Source organism: Poromitra crassiceps (genome assembly GCF_964638095.1).
Source record: "Poromitra crassiceps genome assembly, chromosome: 13".
In the NCBI taxonomy this organism is placed as follows: domain Eukaryota; kingdom Metazoa; phylum Chordata; class Actinopteri; order Beryciformes; family Melamphaidae; genus Poromitra; species Poromitra crassiceps.
This window is the reverse complement of record NC_139644.1, coordinates 33452231-33479300: the sequence shown is the minus strand read 5'-3', so window position 1 is coordinate 33479300 and position 27070 is coordinate 33452231. Positions and strand designations below refer to the sequence as shown.

Below are 27070 nucleotides of genomic sequence, written 5' to 3'. Positions count from 1 at the left end.
TTTGCTCTCACTAGGCTGAACTTGCTAGTCCAGACTGGTACAGATTTGCTCTCACTAGGCTGAACTTGCTAGTCCAGACTGGTACAGATTTGCTCTCACTAGGCTGAACTTGCTTGGCTCCTGTGGAAACTCGTGAGGTAAATGAGAATATCTCGGCCTCCCAGAGCAAAGGGGAAGGAAGTCCCACTTTGTACACAGTAGGACAGGAAGCACTTGGCCAAACCAGGAAGCGTCAGTGGCATCGGCGGATGGAGGAGGGGGAATAATCGCATTTTCCAGAACTTGAGGTCCCCGATCTCTCCGCATACCTTACGCAGAAACAAACACGGAGACCCCGAACAGGAACAAACAGCGCTCGTAGCCGGCCACAGAATGTAAAGTTATACTATTTAAACTGGCATATGATGTAAACACGTTTTTGACAGACATTAGCGCACTAAAGCATTTACATATGCAGACGCAAACACACACACACACACACACACACACACGAGGAGGACACACGCACAAACGCACACACGGTGACACGGGATTGCACTCAAACAAATACTTACATGCACAGACACATGCATAAACACACAACACTATAATAAGTCCCAGACTCAGGCTAACCAAACTGCGGCTGGAGACACAGGCTATTCATATCCTTCAGAATGAGAGGTTAGAGCTCCACTCTTTTCCCTTTCCCTTTTTACACGGGACGGGCATCTGTGTGCGCGTGCGTGTGTGTTGTGTGTGTGTGTGTGTGTGTGTGTGTGTGTACATGTGTGTATGGGTGTGTATCTGATTTACATCAATTCCTTTGGAAAAAAAAGTCCTACAGACAGATTGATTAACATTAACATAAGATTAACATTGGTTTGTTAGCATAGCCCCTGGCTCATTATAAGTTTAGCACGGGCCACATGAAGCGTTCACTTGGTAAAACAAAAGTTAGAATTCAAGTCATCCAAGTGACTAAGAAAACACTCTCCATGGCATTCGGCCTCCGCATCCAACTTCTGGCCTGTCATCGTTAATATGCGGGGAAACACTGGAGGAAAACCATTTGAAACCATTTGTCCCACTAAATGGTGCCCTTGTCAAGCTCCCTGGGCTTTCTGTTGAGCTCTTAAACTGCCCTGTCCCAACTGAAGGATATATTTTGCCCTGTTGATAATCACAGGGTATCGCAGAACAAAAGATGCCGCTCGCTCTGATTGTCTCCTTCTGACAGTTTTTAGTCAATTTGTGAAATGAAATATGATTATGATTATGATTATTTTTTTACAGCAGACAATTGGCTTATTTCTCAGGCTTAAAGGAGGGAAGTAAACTCTGGAGAAATAGTGGATGATGTATTTTTGTAGGCCTTCCCAAAAGTCCCGACACTTCCTGGTTTTCAAGTGTAAAAGCCAATGGGATTTTTGGTTAAATGCATGAAATAAGGTCTGTGCTTAACAAAAGTATATTAAAGAGCGAACTTTGTGTTCAGCAAGATCATCTTCACAAAGGAGGACCATGCACTTTTATGACTTTTGAAGCGTTTTATGAAAATTGCGTAAAAAAACCCACACTGAAGTTAAATTCAATACCTTTTAAGACCTTTTTAAGACTTTTTCAAGACCTGAACACCACTTTCGTCAGATCAGCGACAGAGGTGTAAATCACAAGTTTCATCACAATGCAATATTATATCGATTCTTTGGACAACGATACGATATTTCCTGATATCAAAAAGTTTGCCGCGATACGATGTCAATTCATTTCAGGGGTCTGTGATCGATATGGGACGATATCATATTATGCTCATTTAACACCATCAGCACAATAGCTACAACATGTAATACCTCTCACATGGCAATTAAGACTTTTTAATGTTTTTTAAGGGCCTTAATTGCCCCTAAATTGATTTATCAACTTTGAATGATTTTCAAGACCGTTCTGTCAATACCTGTCACTCTTTCTTTATCTCTCTCTCTCTCTCTCTCTCTCTCTCTCTCTCTGTCTGTCTTTGTCTCTCTCTCTCACTAACACTCAGAAAGGGGCATCGTTTGTTTGAGGCGGTGCTGATTGTTTGATGTCGCTCCCTGTAGCACTGGCCCCCTTTCCCCCCCTCTCTCCAAGTTTTTATGGAGCATGGTATCAATTATATATGCCTTTTTCTATATATATGCAGCATATGCCCAATCCATATGGCTGCAGCCTAGAGCAAAAATAGTCATCGGGTTTTGCTTAATTAACGCTTAAAAAGCCCTAAAAAAAAAATCATTTGATGTCGAGGATGTTGACTCCTTTCGGTGACCCAGATGGAATGTGATACAACATTTGAATGTTTGTCAGATCGAATTGATGGAGACGGACGTCTTTATAAGCCCAGCCATCGCAGAGTGGGGACGTATATATTGAAGTGAGTACAGCATCGTAGAAAGAGAACAAGTGTTATTGCTCAATATCTAGTAGTGACAAGTCCTCGTTACTTTAAGTGGCGTTAAGCGTGTTCTTTATTATGAAGGTTGTTAACCCTGTTGGTTATGCAAAGAGGCCTGTTTCATTTCCTACATTGTTGGACAGTTAAAGGGACAGTTCACCCCAGATTCAAACATACATATTTTTCCCTCTTACCTGTAGTGCTTTTTATCCATCTCGTTTTGGTGCGAGTTGCTGAGTTTTGGAGATATCGACCCTAGAGATGTCTGCCTTCTCTCCAATACAATGGAGCTGGATGGCGCTCGGCTTGTGGTGCTTGTGGTTAGGTGGAAAGAAAATAGTTCCTACATGAAACGGCTCACAACAAGGTCTGTGGATTATCCTGAGGAACCGGGTCATGATTCCTGGAAAGAGACGTTGCTGTTGAGTTTTTCAAAATGTATTTTTTTGACGCTTTGAACACCGCAACCCCCGAATGCCATCAAGTTCCATTGTATTGGAGCGAAGGCAGACATCTCTACGGCCCATATCTCCAAAACTCAGCAACTCGCACCAAAACGATCTAGATGGATAACGAGCACTACAGGTGAGAGGAAAAATAGGTATTTTTGAGCTTGAGGTGAACTGCCCCTTTAAGTTCTCACAGCCACATATTCGTAGACAACATGTCAGATCTGAAGGGGGGGATGCCCATGTTGGCAGCCTTTCATGGCACTGGATGAGTCGGAGCACGTATACATACGGCCTACCTTCCCCCTGTCTCTCACTCTCACTCACTCACTCACTCACTCACTCACTCACTCACTCATTCACTCACTCACTCACTCACAAACACAGAAACCACCTGGCTTTCCATATAGCCATATTTCTGGATACACAACAATGCATGATGAGCACTATTATATCCTTCCTCACAATCAATCACCAACTCACCATCCTACTGCAGCATGCTAATCGCTCCCGGGATCGATGTTACGAGCTCACTATTTCTCTGGAGCGCCGGCTACGGAGCACGACTGACATCCAGCCAGTCCCACTTCATTCAGCCTTAATTGTATCCTCATTCTTCACCTGGTAACAAGCTAACAAACCTGTGCAGATGTGGCAACACATCAAAGAGAGGGAGGCAGGGAGGGGAGGGAGGGGAGGGGGAACTTGTTTGTAGAAAAAATGTGGGAGGAGGGGAGGGGGGATATGAAAGGGGAAATTTACGTGGTGTGAGTCCAAGCCAGCGCCACCTCAGGGAGAAACGCTGGAAAAATGTGATATTTTACACCTGCATCTCAGGAGGTGAGGAATAAGAGACAGGGAGGGGGGGAGGCTGTAATTAGGGGATTGTGTGTGTGTGTGTGTGTGTGTGTGTGTGTGTGTGTGTGTGTGTGTTTATAAGGGGTTTTCAGGCTGTTTCTGGGGCTTGCCACTGGTTCTTTTTCAGCATTCAATTTGGTACGATGCGCTCGATGCCAGGTTATTAAAATGGCTAAACCTGCTTTGCGAATGTTAAAATAAAAAACAAGTGCTGGGAAAAATTAAACAAATATGCTAATATTGTTACAGTGATAAATAGCCGGCAAGCTCAGTTTAATGAATAATGCTATTGGCTCTAATTCCTCATTAAGGCCCTAAAGAGGAGAGTGAAGAGAGAAAATGAATGTATTGTTGTTATGATTTTATTTTTATTTTCTTAATTAAACTAGGAAGGCAGAAGATACCGACACCTCCCCAAATTAAGTAGATTAAAACGACTCAGTTACACAGCTGGTGTGCAGTCTGCAGCGTCTCGTGAAACCAATTAATGTTATGTCTGGATAAAGTAATTGAAGCAGTGTTATAAATGAAATGGAAGACTTGTGCACTATGTGATTAGATTGAAGACTTGTGAGTTGTGCACTATGTGATTAGATTGAAGACTTGTGAATTGTGCACTATGTGATTAGATTGAAGACTTGTGAGTTGTGCACTATGTGATTAGATTGAAGACTTGTGAGTTGTGCACTATGTGATTAGGTTGAAGACTTGTGAGTTGTGCACTATGTGATCAGACTGAAGTAAGACTTGTGAAAGAGCAGTTAATGGGATGACAACAGGTGCAGTGCAGAAATGATCCACCCTAACCTCCTTCAGTCTTATTGAGTCTAAATCGTATTTGTCGTACAGAAAGCAAACATTTTTGCAAAGTGAAAATTTCACTTGGCTCCAATGGAAATCAACTAGCATCAAGGGCGTAATGTAGAGGTACCACTGCAAAGACCTGGGTTCCATTCCCGATGTTCCTACAAACACAATTGGCCGTGTCTGCGGGTTTATTATATATGCGGGGTATGAGTCCTGGTCGCGGCACTAGCACCTCCTCTGGTCAGTCGGGGCGCTTGTTCCGGGGGGGGGGAGGGGAACTGGGAGAATAGAGTGATCCTCCCACAGCACGCGCTACGTCCTGCCCGTGAAACTCTAATTTGATAGTTTTGGTATGAGTTGGCAAGTTTTGGAGATAGCCATAGAGAACTATTTTCTTTCGACTGAAATACACCCACCAACCATCTCACCGCGCAGAAGGAAGCGTGCATCTAATGTTAGCTTAGCTTAGCTGTAACATTAGCATGCTTCCTTCTGCGTGGTGAGACGGTTGGCAGGTGTAGTTCGATCTGGAAAGAGACAGGCTGTTGAGTTATTCAAATGTATTATTTTGCCGCTTTGAGCACCACAAGCCGAGCGCCATCCAGTTCCATTGTATTGGAGAGAAGGCAGACATCTCTACGGCCCATATCTCCAAAACTCGGCAAATCACACCAAAACGATCTAGATGGATACAGCACAAAGGTTAAGAGGGAAAATATGAATTTTTGATTTTTGGGGTGAACTGTCCCTTTAAAGAAAGCAAAAATGATATTTTGAGACTTGAACCTCTGCCTCTCACCTACCACAGAGTGCCTCCTGGAAAACATCTCTCTTCATCTTCTCAGAGAGCAGATCCATAAAAAAAAGGTGTGTCCTTTTCAAAATAAAGCCCCCCCCCCCCCTCTTCAATGGGAGTGTCTGTACCCACTTATGATGGAAATCTAAACTCATTGGCCTAAAATGAAGCCTTCTTTTCGTGTCTCTATAAGTTGCTTTGAAAAAAGTTACATCTGAAAACAGTTCACGGCCGGCGGCTCTTTAACTGTGAGGTAAAAGAAAAACATGACTGCCAAGGTAAGATGAAAAGGAACATTCATTTCTACAATGTGCTGTACGTGGTGCTGAGCTGGCGTTTCACTCTTTTTTTACTGTCCATTCATTTATAGTGCAATGTGGATTTCAAAAGAAAAGTATGGATCAAAAGAAGAGACATTTTGATGTGACTGCCGCCTCTATGTTAAAACCCTGCTAAATTAGTTCCAACAGCTTCACAACCTGCCAACCTGACCAGCCGATCTTGAGCTCACTATCCTAATATTTATGCCGTTGACCGTATATCAAACTTTCCATCTTTAAACTATGGCAAAATGCTTACGCGCCGCAGATGAGGCTATCACAGCCCACTTTGAATCCTTATTTATTTTTCCAGGAAAATGTCAAGGTCAGGACAAACATAATAGTATAATATTCTGCATGTATACAGTGAGGGGATGACATCACTGGCAGCAACAGCCAAGAGCTGAGAGATCACACAAGACTGCAAAACCGCTTGTTTGATCATCATGTGGCAGGCAGGCAGGCTGCACACACACACACACACACACACATGCACACACACACACACACACACACACACACACACACACACACACACACACAAACAGTGTGGGATACAATTACCCCGACAATTTAAACAGCATTGCATGATTACTGTATTTACTTCTCAGCCTCCTAATGTAAATCACACACACGGTGACCTTGGAGGAGCCCCTGGAAGAGTTCAGGCTTGTATTATAGCTTTGTATCCATGATGCATCCTATAGCATATTTACAATATTGCTGATACTTGGCATTAAAGCAGTAAGTATGCACCATATATCGGCAATCATATCGGTATCGGCCGATGTTAGTAATTTTTTAATATATCGGTATCGGCCTGATGAGCAAAATAACAGCAATATCGGTTATCGTATCGGGCCACATTGGTAAATCTATTGATGGGCTTTTCCAAATGTTTTAGATATAAAGAGACATTACTTTTTCAAATTGACGGTGTTTACATGTGTTTTTCAGTATGTACAAAATTGTATTAACATACAAACATGTTTTTATACAGATTATCGACATTGGTAAATGGTTATCGGCCATAACAGCAATGTTAATATCGGTTAGCGGTTTTCATATCGGTGCATCGGGGGTCGAAGTGCAATATCTTTGGAAACTGTGCTTCGGACCCAACATGTGTGTCATGTTTCGACAGTAATTGCAGGGTCACAGGTCAAGAGGCCATCGTTCCTATTTGGTTCCCAGCATCATGCTTTGGAAAGGAATAAGGTGGCGTAATAAATGTGTATCATGTTTAAAGGCGAGACGTGTTTGAGTGTTTATTTATGTGTCATGGATGGTATATCAGCCTCAAGGGAAACCAACTGCATCCTGACACTGATTGACATGCTGCCTCCGCTGCATTGCTGACTGACCCCCATGTTAACTGAAGTGTTCAGCAGGAATTCCCAAATCTAGTGCCTTGCCTTACAAAATAAACAAATAATCCAAAAAGAGGTGAATTTCTAAGTAGGGGAATAACAAATCAAGATAATCCCATGTGAGGCCTGTCCTGAATTTGGTATCATTTTCACTGATGAGCTTCTTGGGCAGCTGCCATGTCAGCTAGGATGCTAGTAAACAAATAATTATTATTCATACTAATAATCTTCCATATTCATGTGCAAATAGGATCCCTTACTGGTGTCTATAAGCAGCTTCAAGGTTGTATGTGGGAGGTTCCCCTAACTATTGCCTGACTTGACTCATCTCGTGCCAAAATAAAAATCCTTCTAAAGGTCAAGGATGTGAGAGATAGATACTAAGCTATTAGAATTAGCTAAAACACACTTTTTATTTCCAGGAACAATTTTGAGACCGTTAGAAGTCACATCCTAATATAACCTGCATTAATCTGAACAGATAAGTGGCCTACTGATGATACATTTTGATCATTTTTGATACATATTCATATGAAAGTATTAGACATTCAGGCAATGCACAAATAAAGGTGAAGCAATATTATGCTGATACTATGTGTTAATACTGCTAAAACTGACCTCATTCCCAAATCATAGGCTATAGGCTATGAAAACTCTCGCCGTGTGATGTCAGAGGAACAGGACAGAATTGGCCAAATCAATCATAGGCGTCGTAATGAAGGAATAGGTCAGAACCACTGTGCGTAATTACGCACAAATCAAATAGACCACATAATTGATTGTTGGCGCAAAACAACAAGCTCCATCCTCGTTTAGCCAAGTTTCCACGGATTGCAAACTCTGTAAACTGTGCCTGTATATATACGAGTCAGGCTCTGGCTCTTATGCATGTTGCCTCTTGCTTACAATAATTGCGCGACAGAACGTATCATGTGGATCTATTAATAGGTTATAGACAGGCCGACATCAAAGACCTTTGCAACGTGAAAAGTCACGTTCTCCGAATACACGGGCAGAAGGCAAGTGGGCAGTGGGCGGTGAACTGGGACGGCTGGACACTGTTTTGCCCCAGGAGGTTGGACAGAAATATTGGCAGCATGTTATATAACTATTAAAATAATGCAATGTGAGGTTTCCTAACAATAACAGCCTTTCAGTTTAGTTATACATATCATTTCGGCAGGGAAAACTCCCCTTAATTAAAAATAACATAACTGAGCCGTGCATGCCCTAATTATAGCCTATAACCATAATGAGCCTTACTGGTGAGAGTAGCCTAAGCATATAGATGTCAGAAGGTTTTGGAACACTTGGACACTGTGATCCAGGCTGCATAACAAAAGTGAATGAATGCTATCACACTATAATTATTGGGCAAACTCAAAACATTTGATCAAAGTATTGTCTGTATAATATTTATATCCATGACAAACTACAATGCATCTGAAAGTTGACTGCATGAATGAGCAAATTATTGGTTTACATAGCACGTACCATTGTGGCGCAGGGAATTGTGCCAGCACTCTCAAAGACCCATTTTCCACTCTAAAAAGTTCGGCTTCCAAAAAAAAAGTGTGGGGGAGAGAAAAGTGCTCGGTTTCTTCTGTTCTGCTGGGCCTTATACCGGAAGCAAAAGAGCCCTAATAGGCTACAGCACGGCCTGCTGCCCGGTGAGCATTTTCTCCCCTGAATTTACACTCAACTGCTCTCGGTGCAGACAGAGGAGAGAGTCGTATAATCCAAGTCGTCCGCTTCCCGACTTCTTCGTGCAAGGTGTTTATGTTCGCTTTCGACTCCTGATATTTCCATGAAAATCGTCGGTGCCGAGGCTTGGCACGCACGTGTCAGCGCGCGCACGCACGCTTCTCTCCGGGCTCTGTCCCGGGCACGGGCACAGTAATGTCCACCGAGTCGCCGTGCTCTCCGACACCCTCTCACCGTCAGCGCCCCGAATGACAGAGCAGGAGTGTGGGTTTGCACCGACAGTAAGTAGCCTGCCCCGCTGTATAGTCTCTGCTGCTTACGCGCTCACCAAATCAGCTGTTGCTCCTGCAAAGGGACTCACGACTCCGTGCGCTTTTCCCTCCACGCGTGCATGCTCCGACTCCGGCTTTGCTGATCAGAAAAACTCGGGTCCCCCCCTCTGCTCTCCGGCCCCCCTCCACCTGTTCCTCAGCTCCGGAGAAAGTTGCGGGGGAAACAGCGGTTCAAAGGAAAGCGACCATGTGGCGGCAGCGCGGGTGTCGCAACATCACAGACCTCAGAGTTGAAGGCGAGACTTGGTGGTCAGCGGCAGCCTTGCCAGCGCGCTCGGAGGTGCGTTTCCAAAAATACCCAGCTGTCAAAATGCATGTAAACAAACGCTAGAAGTAGCCTACCGAGTGCTTTGCGTTGCACCGGCGAGGAGCAGCAGTGTCCTGCGGCCACGGGCGGCCGGAGAAGCGGAGCAGAGCAGAGCGGAGGGCTGGCTGGTGAATTATTAATAACCCGAGCGGTGCACAGGCTGTCGTGTTCAGTGAGTAACCAGGGTGGCAGCTGCATGGGGGTTTACAGGAATTAAATACGGGCTCACAGTAAACCGTGGACGCAGGGGATTAGTCGCTCTCACCGGCAACAGTGTAGGGGCAGCTCGGGGCCGACGGAGAGGGAGGGCGGGGGAGGCGGTGGAAGCTTTGATAAACCCAAATATGTTGTGACCTGTGCAGGATATGTAACGATATGGAAGTTTTGAACCTCATGTTGCAAAATGTAGCCTACATAGGCCTATGGGAGGTAGGGCTGTGCTGTGCTGTGTTGTGATGTAGAGGTGAATTTAAAGATGGGTGATTATGACCTTCAGCTGGTGATTAGCAAATCAATCAATCATTTCTATTTCAAAAACATAAAATCAAAAAAACAATTCTATTTTCAGAAAATAATAAGAATACAAAATAAAAATATAGTATTATTTTGATACTTGACCTGCTTATTATGATTGGATTATCAATATATGGATTTTTCCGAGAAAGTGTTGTGTCACATTCCGTAAATAAAGAGTGAATAAAGTCAGTTTAGGTCTGTTACCACTTTATACACTGCAGGGCCTATTGCTTACTTTAGCTGCCATGCAGCAAAATATTGGATAGAGCTATACTATAAAGTCATGCCTGGAATAGAAATAATAATCAGACGTTTCCACAGTCATAAATATATTGTTTGCCCAGAATTATATGGATTTTGAAAGGTTTGTTAAGTCAATATCGGCCATTTTTGCACTCCCCTTGTTCTCATATTTTACGCAGAGAAACAACTTTCCCCAGAGCAAAATAATTTGGACTGCAGGCCTGATAGCCTATATTTCAAACTCATGGGCTATAGTTGACAGAGCACTGGAAGAAGAAAACTGAATGAACTCTTTAAACTTCTCTCTTTTGAAGGGAGGAGGATCGTCCATCCAGGTGGATCTCGATTTCCCCAAAAGAGCAGCAGGTGCATGACTTTTGGCTGCATGGACACAATATTTAGGCGCGACAAATATAAAATTGGCCTTGGAAATTCTGACGGATTTTCAACAGACCCGTCTTCAATAGATCATTCATGAATAAATAACAAAGTAGCATTTTGACCATTTCTGGGAAATAAACCATTTTACGGAAGTGCCAGTGCGCAAATGCAGACGTCACGCAACAAAATGATGAGCAGCGTCATTCTGGACTCCACCTGCAGCGTGTTTGTCTCCAGAGGTTCAACTTTATCAGACAGACAAAACAGACAAAAAATATAAAAAAAAATACAAACATACAAAACAAACGTAATTACCTATTTGATCCTTGCTGTAAAGATAAACCAGTCTTTGTTTTAAGAATAGTAAATCGTTTTGCCACTGTAGCCTAATGCAATGTCATTTCACTGCTTATCCTAATAACTAAAGCTATAGCCTAATTAAATGTATGTTGTGATGATAGCCTCGTTAACGGGCTGAGACTATAAATCAGGCTAGTGCACGTTAGCCTATTATTATTTATTGAGCTAATCTTATCTAATCTTATCTATTTAACAAAGTGCAATTAAATAAATAAAAATACATCGGATTTAGACTGTTATTTTGATATTCAGGGTGATATTTAGAGTATTGGGCAAATGTGAAAAGTGCAATATGATATTTCAATCGAGAAGTTGTGAAAATAAATCTGCTATCTCGATGAGGGGAAACATGAAGAAATTGCCTAATAGGAAATAAGAAGGCTTTGTCAAAAGGGCCTATCTTCGATTAGTTTTCCATTTATTTTCAGGATGCTTCATTATAGAAGGCTAAGCAGCTAAGCAGACTACAAAATATCAATTTACAAATTAGCAACAGGGTCTCATCTTGCACTTGCTCTTTATTTTAAGTGTTGTCCATTAAATTGCATAGATCAAACTCTTTCAATATGCTGTGAATGCAGCCTATTGTACAATTTAAGTGCTGTTGCTGTTTCAGCGTTGAAATCAGACAAACATAGGCCTATTCACTGTTTTTAATCATTGCTTACACATTAAACTATAAAATATAATACAAATTCACACAGAATGATCAGTCTAGGCACATTTATTTCTAACACAGCTTTTAAAATCAGAATAAAAACGAATTAAAAATAATTAGCCTACTGTGGAAAATGAAAATCAGTCAATTGTTAAATAGTCAATTGTTAAATAGACAATTTCACACAATATAGCCTACCTGAAATATTTGTTGATAAAAAAAACACACATTAGAAATGTGTAGGCGGTATAGCATCTTATTTTATCAATAGGCAACACAGGCCCATATCCCAGCTTTCCGGATTGCAGTCAGATGGATGATTATTGGCTGTGCCCTTAACATAACATCATAACATAACATAGCATATTCATATTTCAATATTTATCTAATAAATATGTGTGGTCTTGCCAAGTGATACGAGAGGCAAAGGCTTCATTGTGAGATTACTTTACACTAAATGAGCAGAATGAGAATTTGTCGAGGTGATTTTAACTGACCATGAAGCTGTAGCTAACTGACCAGAAGTAATTTCTTTAAAATCAGCCTTTTCAATTGGACTGCTGTCCAGTGAGAAAGTAAAAACTTTCCTCATGAAATGCAAAGGCTTAAAATAGCCTGAAGGCCAAACGTTAAACATAAGAGACAAAGTCAATGCAAATATCTCAATAGGCCTACTCCAATGAAAACTCAGCTTATTTTGTTTTTGGCTTGACCTGAAGACTTTGACCTTATAAAATGCCGGCTGTGTGGTTTCAATGCATGCGCTTTTTCCCAGTCTAATTTAAACTAGAATTACATAGGCTAAAGTTATAATGCAGTTTGTCGCATAAGAAATGCAGAAATCCTGGGAAACTGATTGAAGAACATTGTCTTTGGAAAAAGCTCTAACATTTTGGGATAATAAGAATAGAGTTGTGCAAAAATAAGGTCCTGTAAATCTGAGCAGTGGCCTGTAGGCCCAGGGTGTCACTTTACAAAGCCAGGTGTCATCCATACCATTTCCAGAAACACCAAATATCGGCCACAAGTGGACCGACGACTATAGGCTGAGACAAGATTTTTATGTGTTCAACAGATCACCAAACTCCCATGGCTATATTAATAATGGGTCCTGAATGTTCCTGTATGTGGTGTGTGTGTGTGTGTGTGTGTGTGTGTGTGTGTGTGTGTGTGTGTGTGTGTGTGTGTGTGTGTGTGTGTGGGAGGGGAAGGGGGGGGGGTGTCTGTTTGTATGGCTTCCATTAGCCTACTTCTGTCAGCTGTTTGCTGTCCACAATGAAGCTCAAACTTCGAGGTGTGGCCATGCTCACACTTTGCCATATTCATAGGCTACGCAACTGATGCCCATCTTTGTACGGACTCCAGCTTGCGTTCATTTGCACAGTCCTTTCTTCAGACGTTCCTCTCCTGCTCCTACACCGTCAGTCCTTTCTTGAGACGTTCCTCTCCTGCTCCTACACCGTCTCTCCCTGGAGGTTTACACAAACTGTGAAACAAAAGTTCCACTAGGCAACGGCGTGTCGAGGAATGCTGACCTTGGCAAGGCCAGTGGAACCGGCCCGAATCACGGCCCATTCTCTCATTTCTTTTGGTTTGAATTAAGTTACATTTGACCTGTGCCAACTTCCAAGAGAGGTGCCACGGCGGTTAGACGTATGGCTCTGCTTCTGCATGGTCTATAGCCTGAAACAGCTAGCTTACAGTGGTCCTGCAATACGATTTGATGATACAAATAGATCACAGCAAAGTCCCTCTGTATAGGGATATTATTGTGATACCACAGGTGATAGGAAAATTCCATATGAACTAGCTCAGACTCACTAAGTCACTATATGGGGATATTATAGAAGAATTATAATAATACCATATATGATCAAATACCACAAAATATGAATGAGGTCACCATAAAGTGACTATGTCAGACAAAGTCAGAAATAGTAATTGGCAGACGGGGATAAAAATAAATAAAAACAAAACAAAGTATGACTTCATTAAGGTAACCATAAACTCATTGATTACACACACACACACCAAAGCCTACAGGAATATTATAGGAGTAGGTATATAGCCTAATGACAGATACGAAGGTCACTATAAACTCACGAGTAAGCTATACTGTAAGTCCATAAGAATACAAATACAAGATGGTCACTAAAAAAGCAATTGAGGCTACCCAGATACTCCATAAATTCCTATTGGAATATTATAATTATTATACCATATATTAGAGGTTTTCAAAGTTGGAGGCGGGCCTCCCCAGGGGAGCTCCAAGCAGTTTCAGGGGAGGCTCAGTGGATGGAAGTGAAAAACATACGACATTAGATATCAAATAGAGATCACATAGCCATGTGTGATTTGGTTAAAGATAGTTCAGAGATTTGGGAATTTTACAGTTTTTCCCACTCTTCCCAGTGTCAGAAACAAGTAAATGGCTTCAGACAGACGTTTTTTTTATAGTCTGTAATGTCAAACAGCAATATCAGGCTATCATGTCTCAATTGTTGAGTTTCTATTGGATCAAATAACATTCACGATCCCATTGGTATCCAGGAATCTAGCAAAACTACGGTAAGCAAGTAATGTGTGTGTGTGTGTGTGTGTGTGTGTGGGGGGGGGGGGGGGGGGGCTTTGTCCCCAAGCTTTGTCTGAGGGGAGGGCCACAGTCTCAGACTTTGAAAACCCCTGCTATAGAGGATAAAAGTCCCACAAATGACACTTTCAACTCACTGTACCAAGTGCCACATTATAACGTCCTATGAATATTAAATAAATATTATAGGCATTTTTCATGATGATATATTTGGAGCCCTAGAATCCCTTGGATGTACTGTATCATTTGTTTTTGTTAGATAGACAGCAAAGGATGGTCACATTTAAATATAATATAACACTAAACTAAAATAAACACATAATTAGAGATGTTAAAAAAAGATGATTAAATTCCTCTCTCCCTCTTTTTAAATCTATTTTCCACAGCATCAAAGCTCTGGGGGGGGAACTTCAATATTAAGATGGATCATTCTATAGATTCCTTCAGCTCAGGGACTTTTCAAAGGACATTTGATGTTAAAGGCTTGAAGCAGCAAGATACATTTCTACCTCACAGCTATAGGCTTATTAATCTATGAAAGTAAACTGAACCAAAAAGGTTCTTTGAAATACAGGTGGATAGCTTAATTAGTCCAGTTTTGAATTGGTGCTTAATTAGCATAGACCCTTGAGTATTGCCTCTAAATCAAGGTAGGAAAATGGTTGTTATGCTGATTAGACTTGAAGTGACTTACTTTAAGTAGGCATACACACCGATGTCTACTGACTGCAGAACAAAGCTCTCTGTATTTTGAATGTATTTATTTTTTATTGTTATTATTATTATTATTATTACAACTATTGTTACTATATTATTATTATTATTATTATTATTATTATTATTATTATTATTATTATTATTATTGTTTTTTATTTTTTGTTATAGACCTTATACAGTAGGTAGTCTATAGAAGAACCATGCACTCATTTCCTTCACGTCTCCCCATAGGCCTTTGTTTTCTGACTTGGTTACTAGGCTATCACTTTTGCCGTTCAAAACATGTGGCTGGGCACCCAAGGCTTCGCTGTACAGCTATATAGGAAAACCAGATGTACATTTTTTTTATTGTCAGGCAGCAAAAATAGATGAAGACTCTGAGAACAGTGAGGCAGGGAAATAAGTAATTCCTGGTGCATAAACTCCAAAACTTAATACACACCTGAGAGAAAGTTGTGCTCTGAACTTGCACTCTGATAAAAAGATTATCAGAGTGCAATTTGCTCCTATTTGATTGCATTAGCATACAGCTAAATTGTACCACAAAATGACACACACACACACACACACACACACACACACACACACACACACACACACACACACACACACACACACACACACACACACACACACACACACACACACACACACACACACACACACACACACAATCAGCCAGCCCATGCAAGCAGATACAGGTATAGAGAAACTCATCCACCTGCAGGCAGAGCGGTGAGATTAACAACACCTGATGGAGAGGGATGATTGGTGGAGCCTGGGGCCATAGTAACTGCTGATTGGCTCAGCAGAGGATCCTGCTATTGATGTAGACGTAATGTGTGTGTGTGTGTGTGTGTGTGTTTGTGTGTGTGTGTGTGTGTGTGTGCCTGGATCTCTCAGAGTATCCCACACTCCCCATGCCTTATCAGGCAGCTACACGGCACCGCTAGAGGAGTGCTGCTCTCAGGAGGGCAGGGCTACCAGCACACCGCTTATCTTCTACCAGCAAGGAGGGTTTATAGGTCCGATTAACTTGCTATAGTGTGTGTGTGTTTGTGTGTGTGTGTGTGTGAGAGAGGAGTGGGGGGTTTAATTGAGTGTATACCCAGCCGCGTGTGTGTTTTTGTTTTTGTTTTTGTGTGTGTGTGTGTGTGTGTGTGTGTGATGGTGGAGGGGATAAGTGTGTTAGTGCAGCAGAGTGTACATGAGCAAACGTACACCATGAGATGCTGCTGGTAGTCACTCCACATCCAAGTGAAGGTGGGATGACACACTTCTGAACAGGGCCATCCATCCATCCATCCATGCATGCATGCCATGCCATACCTCACCTCCTGCAACCAGCAGCTCTGCCTCTCGGCCGCCTCCAGCTGCTAAGGGCATATTCTGGGGGGGAGTTCGCGTCATCCCAGAGCAGGGGCAGCCACATTCGAGTCCCAGCAGCCATCTGTACCGTGATCTGACCGGCAGGGTTCGCATCACACCAGAGGAGAGGCAGCGCCGTTTGGACACCCGGAGCTGCCTGTACTGTGGTCGAGCCGGGCATTTCCTCTCCTCCTGCTCCCGGCGTCCAGTAAGTGGTCCCACCGCTCGCCGGCCCGTGGTACTCTCTCTGGATCAAGACTCTACGTGTCCAGCCGAAAGATCTGTACGGTTGGGTAGCGCTCCCTGCAGGACCCAGGAGTGGCAGTGTGTCTCCAAGAGGGTTAACGAGTTGGAGAGGACTGTCGACCGTCTTTTTGGGAAGCTCAATCGCTGCCTGCAGATCGGCCCCGTCCCCCCGCAGGGGGCCTCCGAGTCTGCTGGCCCTGAGGCACAACCTGAGGCACAACCTGTGGACCTGCCCCTCGCCGAGTCTGAACCTGTACCTGAGGCACAACCTGTGGACCTTCCCCTCGCCGAGTCTGAACCCGTACCCCAGCAGCAGCCAATTCCTGTCCTTGACCAACAACTCATGCTGGACCAACAACTCATGCTGGGAGGCTCCCGTAGTGTCGTCAGCCCTCGGTCAAGAGCAAGAAGAAATAAGAGGCGTTTAAAGGAGGAGACGGTGAGTGACCTCCCCAAACTACAGGTCGGGAGGGCAGGCCTCGCTGTGTCAGATCCCCCTGCGGCTCTGCCTTCGGAGACGGCGGCATTTGACCCTTTTGATGGTCCCCAGCCTCCCATGTTTGGATCGGGCCCCGGGGGATGGCCGGTCCCAGAGGATCCACCGGACCCGGTGGAAGTTCTATCCACGTATCGGTCCATCTATGGCTTCGATATCCTGTATTAGGGAGGAGCACCTCCACTGTCCTGCACCCCCTTTGGGGTCTGACCACCTGCATCTAACCACCTGCTGAAGAGCACCTCACTCTCTTACACCCCCTTTGGGGCCTAACCACCTGCGGAAGAGCACCTCCACCAGAACCTACGGATTTTTTGTCTCCCAGATGCCATCCTTGATGGCCTCATTGGACGCCAGGTGACGTCCGTTGAGGGGAGGGTACTGTTAGGATGACGTCGTCATTCCTACTTTGACGTCATCATTCCGACTATGATGTCATCGATCACTGATGATGTCATGGTTCATAAGTGTCTTTCATGCCTTTCGCTAGTGATGTCATAGCACAGGTGATGTCATGTCTCTGATGATGTCACAAACGGTATGATGTCATAGCACAGGTGGTGTCATGCTCGGATCTATAAAGGCCTGTTCCGGCAGGCTCTGGCCAGTGATTCATAATCTAAACTAGGATCATACCAATCTCAAGCAACGTCTGCAACCCGCAATTCCTGCAATCTCTCTGCAACCGTTCCCAAAACCTCGAACAGTGCAGCCCCAGCTTTCAAGCTACCAAGTTCCACAACACCCCAGCTTCTCCAGACCTACCAAGTTTCCCGTGGTCATCAACTACCCGCGATTAGATCCACGCTTCTCACTCCGATCCTGACACTCTCTCTCTCTCTCTCTCTCTCTGTCTCTCTCTCTTTCTCTCTCTCTCTCTCTCCAAAGCCATAGTTCCTTTAAAAAGGCCCATAGGCGAGAGGTAACACAACGGTTTTGTCTTAAGCAGAGGTTGGATAATAGACACTCATCAGATCTCATCACAAAAACACACAGTGTCCTTCAAAAGAAGGAGGTGGCAGCTCTCATGGCGATGCATTACAAAGCTGCGCAACTTCGAAAACCTCGCCCCACTCTGTAAAATGTGGATCAGATTGCGTCATTTGTCACTGCGATGAGGACACGCGCTCTCAATCTCAGTGATGTGATTTGCTCTGGTCTGGGTCCAGCCAGTACCACAGAGAGTTGTGTCGGGGGGGGGAGGGGTTCTGAGAGAGTACCCCCCCCCCCACACCACCACCACATAGGAGAAAGCAGGACTGGTATAATCTCTTTTCCTGGCTCTCAATGAAAGAGAGAGGAAGAGAGCCACTAGAGCCTCAGTCTGCTTAGATCTGCTGTCCCTCACCCCAACTGTTTATCTTCTATCTGCCATCTCCCCATACATACATGCGCCTCTCTTCTCTCTCTCTCTCTCTCTCCCCATACATACATGCGCCTCTCTTCTCTCTCTCTCTCCCCATACATACGCCTCTCTTCTCTCTCTCTCTCTCTCCCCATACATACGCCTCTCTTCTCTCTCTCTCTCCCCATACGCATCTATTCTATATTAGAATTCAGAGGAATTTAGTAGATGAGAACTGAAGGAGTTCATCCCCATTGACTATGATTTTGGTGCTATTACTACCATATTTCTTTCTAGTGAATAGTTTGTTAAGCTGAAACCATTTTGCAATTTTTATTCCCATGCCCTTGTTTGCTTCTGATCTAAGAGAATCACAGTTACTGTGTGATAGAATTACATTGGTGTCATCAGCAAAAAGTAAGAGCAGTACATTACCACTGGAAGGGCCGTCTAGCGGCCGGTCCAATCCATGCTCGGGGATTGACACTCAAAATTTGCATGCACATCAGCCGCTAGCCAATAGGATGACACTGCCCGTTATAAATGCCGGATGGTCTCTACCAATGTCACACCGGTCAATCAGTGACACAGTGGAGCAACAGGTGTTCACCCAGAGGGTTTCACCAGTGGTCATAAAACTCTGGTTATAAGACACAACCTACCTTACATTTCCCACTGGCTCCGCCCTCTGGGAGGGCCGTCCAGCCGTCAGAGGCGGAGCTCCGACTACTACACTCCTGCTGCGGCAACAGCATCAAAATAGAGCTCAACAGTCACGTGACATTTCGTGACGTTTCCCACCCCGGAAGTAAGTTCCCCATTCATTTTCTCCATAGACATTCTGAAAAATCCTTATATGACCTTATATGACGAGTTTTAAGGCTGGAACCAAGCCGACCCGTGACCTACTGAATTGAGAGTGACCATAACGTTACCCTCCTCTTGCCCAACGGAAAAGGGGTAGGGTCAACGTCGGCCACCCAAGGGGTCCGTTCTCAAGGGCGGCCACCAAAAAGATTAGGACAGAGGTCAAAAGGGCCTCTAGAACATGAGCACAGAGCCCACCGACCAGGACGTCGCCACACGGGCAACGAGAAGAATGAGGTCCTGTGTTCAAGTCTGTAACTGAACTGTGTTCATTTGTTGCAACCACAACTGAAGGCTTAACACATGGGGCAGGTCCAGTGTAGAACCACCTGGTAACTGCCGGCATGAAGAACGGGTGCAGTATCACAGCCGTGACCGTCTCGAACCTCCTCACCCCTCTGACTGCCCTCCAAACAGTCGCCTGTTAGAATGGGTGTGCTTGCAGAGTGGTGGAGTCCAGTAGCAACACTTCGTCTGTTGGCTGGGTAAGGAGTCGCTCCCTCTCCAGTTGATGGCAAACCCAACCTAGTCAGGTGGCACAACAACTGAACCGTGAGGGAAATCGCACGTCCCCCGGAATGGGCCATGAGGAACAGGTCGTCTGATTAGAAGAAGACCCGCATACCCGGCGATGCTGGGGGTTCCAGCACCTGGAGGTGCGAAGGGGCCAGGGCTAGCCAGCAGAAGTACACAGTATCCCAAAGCTAACTCTCAAGACGAACTGCAGCCATTTTTTTGTGGATTTTAACCCAGTGCAAGAAGCAGGTGACTCCCAAGTCCAGACACAAGAACCAGACACCCGATGGGAACCATGTCAGCAGATGCTTGTCATTAAGCATGCAAAGGGTCATGGGATGTCCAGGAAAACGGCGCCCATGCCCTCCTGACAGGGCATGACTGGCTCTCTGCTGCCCACAAAGAGCGGGCAACAGCGGACCGGTTGCAGCGTCCTGCCCACCCAAGTGGCCAGCGTACTGGGAAGTTGCCCTATGACAGTAATGTGTCAGAGGATGGCAGGAAGCTCTGTGGTTCAACAGGCTCTGAAGAGCGAGCAGAGCAGAGTGCATGACACAAAGGTCATCGCTATATAGACGGCCAGCAGGTGGTGGTGGTGCTGGCGTCAGTTACACGGCCCAAGAGCGAGTGAGCGAGGTGACTCAGAGAGCAAACTGGTAACTGCTGAGACAGAGAGGCCAGGTCTCTGTTCTCGCCTCTGTTCTCCAGCGTCACAGAGACAGTGGTCCAGAAGTTCTCTGGGGGAAGCACGAGAGTGATAGAACACCTCAGCCAGAACCAGAGGATGGCTGGAACCCAACCGTCGGCATGTTGTTTCATCTGACACAACACGCTCGTTCGCTCAATGGATGCGGGCGGCAGGCAGCTGTAGCTTCCTCATCAACTTGAACACAGGACCTATGTTTAGGAGAACCGGGAGTTTCCTGATTGTCGCTGGTGGAATGTTGTCATCAACTTCAGTCATCTGTGCTGAAAGGGTAGCTCGCTAGCAGCTAGCCACCTAAGTAGCTACCTAGCTAGCTAGCAGCATCACAGCGGGCGGGGAGCTTGCCAGCTCGGCAACCAGGGCCAAGGCAGCGGCATCCGTGATGGGCTGACCAACACCCGAAGCTGGGGCAGCTAAGGTTATGAAGCTGGGGCAGCTAAGGTTATGAAGCTGGGGCAGCTAAGGTTATGAAGCTGGGGCAGCTAAGGTTATGAGAGCCGGAAGTCTCCTCATCGTCGCTGGCGGAAAGTTGTCATCAACTTCAGTCATCTGGTGCTGGAAGAAGGCCAGCGCCAAGAGGAAGCACAGGGATTGGGTCCTCAACAGCGCCAGGGCAGCATGCTCAGAGCGAACATAGGAAGCAGTAATAGTGAAGATCCGTAGTGTTCAGCAGGTCTTGTTTTGACGAGGCAATTCCTTGGCCGCTGAAAGGACGGTGTGACGTTGGTAGAGACCATCCTACTTTCATACAGGGCGGCGTCTTCCTATTGGCTAGCGGCTAAATGTGAATGCAAATTTTCAGTGTCAAATCCCCGAGCATGAATTGGATAGGCTAGACGGCCCTCCCAGAGGGCGGAGCCAGTGGGAAATGTAATTCCCAACTTTTTTTTGCAGATGTTTCAAATAAGGCAAGAGAAGCCCCAAAAGCACAAAGGAAACCACAATGTTCCCATCTCGCGTCCAACATCTCCCAACTTCTTACCCCCTCTCCCCTCACCCTTCCTCCATCTCTCCATTTCCTGCGTTTGCTCTTTCACACCTATGAGAGGAGAGCGTTGCTTTATGGATCCCTGCCATACAGTCTGCTCCCCCCCTTTTTCCTCTTCCTCCATCTTGCCTCCTTCTCCCCCATACTCTCCCAATGGAGTCTCCCTATCTTCCTCCCTTGCCTGCTTCCTCCCTCGCCCACCCTCTCCCCCCGATGGGCGGAGCCTCGCTCGGTGGTGCCAGGCTCTGTTTGGTAGAGTGGATCCAACAGAATATGAATATTCATGACTAAGCCTCCCCACACAGCCCACTCGGCCCTACAGTGGAAGGCAACACTTGGTAGTGGCACATGGCGAGACAGCTGTTGCAAACCAAGCCAGGCATCTGTGCAGTGGGAGAGTAAGAGGAGAGAGAGAGAGAGAGAGAGAGAGAGAGAGAGAGAGAGCAAGAGACAGAGATAGAAGCAGACAGAGAGGAGAGAGAAAGAGACAGAGAGAGGACAGAGATAGAAGCAGACAGAGAGGAGAGAGAGAGAGAGGACAGAGGGAGAGAGAAAGGGAAACAGAGAGACATACAGACACAGAGAGAGAGAGAGATGGGGCTGGAAGTGGGCGAGGGGCAGTGGTTGGGGCATCTGGGCACAGGAGCCAGACAGACAGAAGGAACGGGGCGGTGGCAGGGTCATCTGGGTGAAAAGAAAGGGGACGAGCCAGACGGAGTGAAACGGGCGCCAGTGGGAGGGTCTGTCTGGAGACGGAGACAGAGACAGCCTGAGAGAACATGGCAGAGAGTGAGACAGATAGAGAGACATGAGAGGGGGGGGGGGGGGGGGTGGTATCTGTACATAAGAGACAAAAACCTGTAAATAGATAGAGGGGCAGACAAGAGGAGGGAGGAGGTCCTGAATCTAATACTGTTGATGAATCGAATAAGGAAATGTGAGATGAGAGAACAAATTAGCGCTCTCTCCTGCTCGTTTGTAGAGTACATAGGTGACATATATTTATTATGTACACAGATGGATCAGGTGGCGAAGCTATGACCTCTAGTCACCTTTTTTCTCCTTACAAGATACATGTATATCCTCGTATAACAGTTTGATACCATTATTATGATGTGTACATTGAATTTAGGTGGTAAGGTTTTATGCCAGCCTAAAAAAGTTGATCAACTCTATTCTGCATGTGAAGGTGAGTTTACACTGGTTTACGCTCCACGACTTCCCTGCTTTTGTATAAAAGACACACACACACACACACACACACACACACACACACACACACACACACACACACACACACACACACACACACACACACACACACACACACACACACACACAGGAATGAGAGTTGTGTATCTAGAAAACTAAAATCCTGCATTCATCCACACCACAGAGGGAGGGAATGCTCCTCTGTCAGCCATAATAACCCCACTCTGCCCAGCCTGCGCCCCGCTCTGTGCCCCCTGTAACACCCCCTAACCCCTCCACCCACCACTCTGCCCAGCCTGTACCCCGCTCTGTGCCCCCTGTAACACCCCCTAACCCATACATGGGCAACATACGGCCCGCGGGCCGTATGCGGCCCGCGGGCGCCCCCTGTGTGGCCCGCGATGGAATTGCAAAAAAAAAAAAAAAAAAAAAAAAAAATTTTTTTTTTTTTTTTTTTACAGTGCACTTGAACGCAACATGCAATATACCCGCTGAATAAGTGTCCAAATGTTCATGTCATTCTGGGCAATACTCTTCTGTTATAGCATTTCAGTCTCAAATATGGAATATCTTTCAATAATATTTATGACTAAAAGGCTAAAAGTAATCTCATGTGTAAGAAATGACTGTTCTACATTGAAGTAGAAATTTGGATTTATTTATTTATTTAGCTTCAAGAGTGCATTTTTGTTCTTGTGTGACCCTCAACACAGGCTTTGAGAATCCCGGGCCACTTACTGATACTTATGCTTAAATTAACCCACTCATATTCTGGTTTATTTCAAGAAAAACATTTTGGCTAGTGGAAATTCTAATTGGCTGGTAACTTTAAAATCTAGCAGCCATATTGGCAGGTGGTGAAAAAAGTTAATTTCAAGCCCTGCAGGGAGAGCAGGTGGTGACATAAGAGTGAGTGAGGAAAAGGATCAAATATTGGTGGTTAAGACTGAATAATGACATCACAATTGTTAATTTAAAATGAGTTATTCCTCTAAACCTGGCTTCAAATGCCCCAAATTTTTCGTGCTGGCGCCGTTCAGCCCTCAGCAAAATCTGGTAGCGAGGACATTTTTTTGTGGCCCTCTCTATCATCAAAGTTGCCCATCCATGGGTTACGGCATGACAATATTTGTTCGGCCCCCGGCAACAATCTGGGTTTCTCATGTGGCCCCCCATGAAAAATAGTTGCCCACCCCTGCCCTAACCCCTCCACCCACCACTCTGCCCAGCCTGCACCCCGCTCTGTGCCCCCTGTAACACCCCCTAACCCCTCCACCCACCACTCTGCCCAGCCTGCACCCCGCTCTGTGCCCCCTGTAACACCCCCTAACCCCTCCACCCACCACTCTGCCCAGTCTGCGCCCCCTGTAACACCCCCTAACCCCTCCACCCACCACTCTGCCCAGTCTGCGCCCCCTGTAACACCCCCTAACCCCTCCACCCACCACTCTGCCCAGCCTGAGCCCCGCTCTGTGCCCCCTGTAACACCCCCTAACCCCTCCTCCACCCACCACTCCCCCCTCCACCGCTCTCCATCTCCTGCATCCCTGCATGGGGCCCCAGAGCTGGCTGGCATCCCTCCCTTACCGACCCAACCCCCCTCCTCCTTCTCCATACCCACCCAGGCAGAGGGCCTAGTTCTGCCCTACATAGCAGTGAGCGCAGCAGGCTGGCGCTGGGAGATGAACCCTCGGGTTTTTCAAACTGTGTCAGGCCTCGAGACGCCTCTGTGATCAACACCAACCCGCCACACGAGGGCGGATAATCAAGCAGGGCTGCTACCAAGAGATTGGTGTGATTGATGTTGTCAATATGTGTGAAATCTGGAATAAATTAGCTCTCTGATCTCATCCAACCTGTGGATGTGTGTGTGTGTGTGTGTGTGTGTGTGTGTGTGTGTGTGTGTGTGTGTGTGTGTGTGTGTGTGTGTGTGTGTGTAGGAGGAGGGGCTGAAGGTCAAAAGCACACATCAGCAGCAAGTGCTTGCTACAATCGCTACAATTATGTGCTCAGGTTACTCAAATTAATTGAAACGCAGTCTAAGTACCGCTCTCCTTAATGCATAATTGAACAAAAGACACCTGTGTGTTAATAGATAAGGTGCCTTTGTTTAGACTCACATGAGATCATCATCTAACATTATTCAGGTCAAAAGTAATGTTGCTTTTCAAAACATGTGTAGCGCTGTACTGTACATACTGTACATACTGTAAGTGCTGTACATACTGTACATACTGTAAGTGCCACCCTGAAGAAGTGTGGGCAAGATGCCTCCAGCACAGTCAGATGGGGATTGACAAGTGAAACAAAAAGACTGAGGATAACACTGTGAGCTGTGAGGTTCAAATCTAGGAAGGCTAAATAACGGTCATAATTCCTGGGAAAGAAATTGCCTATCTATAGGCTAATTGCCTCCAAAGTGTATCATGGCCTTAATAAAACAAATCTTAATAATTTCCCCCTGTGGTAAAAATAGGACATAATTAAAAACTGTTATCCTTTGGGATAAGCCCCAGATACATCTGATGGATGTGATCTTTAATTAATTCACCCAAATAATCTTGTAGTTAGAATGGGGGGGGGGGGGGGGGGTGGAGCCTGGAGCTTAGGGGAAGTAGCCTCGGTCCTATAATAGTCACTTGCTAAATGCAATGAAAAACACGTTGGCCATCATCACAATTCATTCAAATCTGCACCATCAGGAAGTCAACATTAAAAAAGGTGACCTCCTGCTAAAAGCACACCACTGATTGGCTCCTGGGAGCTGACGTTTCTGTTGGCCTTGAGGCACCAAACACCTTGCTGCACACACTCACCACACAGAACAGCTGACTGAACACAAGCACATGTACACAATGTAGGCCTATACACTGCATCAAAGGATACTTCAATATACAGCCACTAACAAGATACAAAAATTGCAATAGATAAATAGATAAATAGATCCATAGATAGATAGATACATAGATAGATAGATACAGTAGATATATATACAGTATACATAGATAGATAGATAGATAGATAGATAGATAGATAGATAGATAGATAGATAGATAGATACATAGATAGATAGATAAGTAGATACATAGATAGATACATAGATAGATAGATAGATAGATAGATAGAGGGGGAGAGACAGGGAGCATCCATCCTACCATCCACCATGAGCTGGCAGAGAAGTCATAACTCAGCTGCCACCTGAGCCCGGGGTCACAGTGCCTCCTCTGCCACGCCATCTCTGTTCTGCCACGCTGCCTCGCACGCCACAATCCTCTTCCTGGGACTGCTGATAGATCAATATATAAATAAACAAACTGATCAGAGATCAATATACCGTATACGTATATACAAATATAAATAAACAGTCAATGAGAGGAGTCACCAATCAGGAGCTGTCTGTTACCAGGGTGCTTCCGCGGTGTGAGTGCTTGAGAGAGTGTCATGTGTGGGTATATAGTGTATGTGTGTGTGTGTGTGTGTGTGTGTGGGGAGAGGGGACACAGACACAGAAATGCCACAGAGCCCTCTCCAAGCAGCTGTGCCAATCCAACTGGTCCTGCTGCCATGTACAAGACTCCACTAAGCCACCAACTCGGCACCAAATAGCGAGATTTGCGTGCAACGTGCACGTGTGCGGTATAGTCATATACCCCCCATCCCCGCAGTATGTATAATCATAACACTTTTATGAGTCAAAATGTGTGTTGAAAGCGATACTCTCTATGCACTGTGTTCTGTGTTGATATCCATATTCCAGGAGGCTGCGGTCCAAGCTCAGATGTGTGAGCCAGGATGCTGAAGTGCTTCCATTGTACAGTCAACATGGTAAATAACAAGACTAGGTCAAACCTGGTATATAGCTGGGTGGTGTCTGATGTGTTTATACTATTATTTTATACTACTACAACCATTTATCTTGCTCTGCACAGCCCAAGACCCAAAAATGACACAATCTACGCTTTAACTCTGAAGGCAAACCTGCCCCACTTCCTGTTTCATCCTAGCTAACTCTAGCTAGCTTGATGCTGCTACAGCAGTCAGCAGTAACCATACTCGGTCCCACATGTCACGTTTTACCGTGCGGTGCGTTTCTGTTGGTGAAAAGTGTGTGTGTGTATGTGTGAAGCCCCCTGTCAGCTAGCGAGTTGTAGCTAATGGCTAGCAGCTAGCGCTAGCAATGCTGCTAACACTAGCTAGTGAGCTGTAGCTAATGGCTAGCATTTAGCATTAGCAATGCTGCTAGCACTAGCCAGAACTCTTGTATGCTGCTGTTGAATGTAGCTTTGTCTCCCGCGTGGACACATTTTAATCTCATGTATTTATGTGACTCTTATCATGACCTGTTAGCCAGCCAGCTAGCTGCAGGCTACCGAGCAGGCAGCACTGTCTGAGCTCTGTCCTGTCTGGTTGGTCAGGGGACCACTCACGCTAGCCATGACAGCATGGTCTGCCATGTGACATGGCTGATCAATGGTGTAACTTCATTGCTCACTCAGTGACCTTCGGGT

The 27070-nt window shown here is 45.3% G+C and overlaps 1 protein-coding gene across 6 annotated transcripts in view; it reads right to left on the bottom strand.

Moving 5' to 3' along the window:
• Positions 1-8588, bottom strand: part of nfixb (nuclear factor I/Xb) — a 206946-nt gene extending 198358 nt beyond the window's left edge. For all 6 annotated transcript variants that reach the window (XR_014553305.1, XM_083650295.1, XM_083650290.1 and 3 more), the window contains exon 1: positions 8505-8588. Coding sequence is in view for 5 of the 6 variants with exons in the window: in XM_083650295.1 (XP_083506421.1) it covers positions 8505-8507 (3 nt within the window). In the remaining variant the exon portion in view is untranslated. The remainder of the gene's footprint in view (positions 1-8504) is intronic.
• Between the last annotated feature and the right edge of the window lie 18482 nt (positions 8589-27070).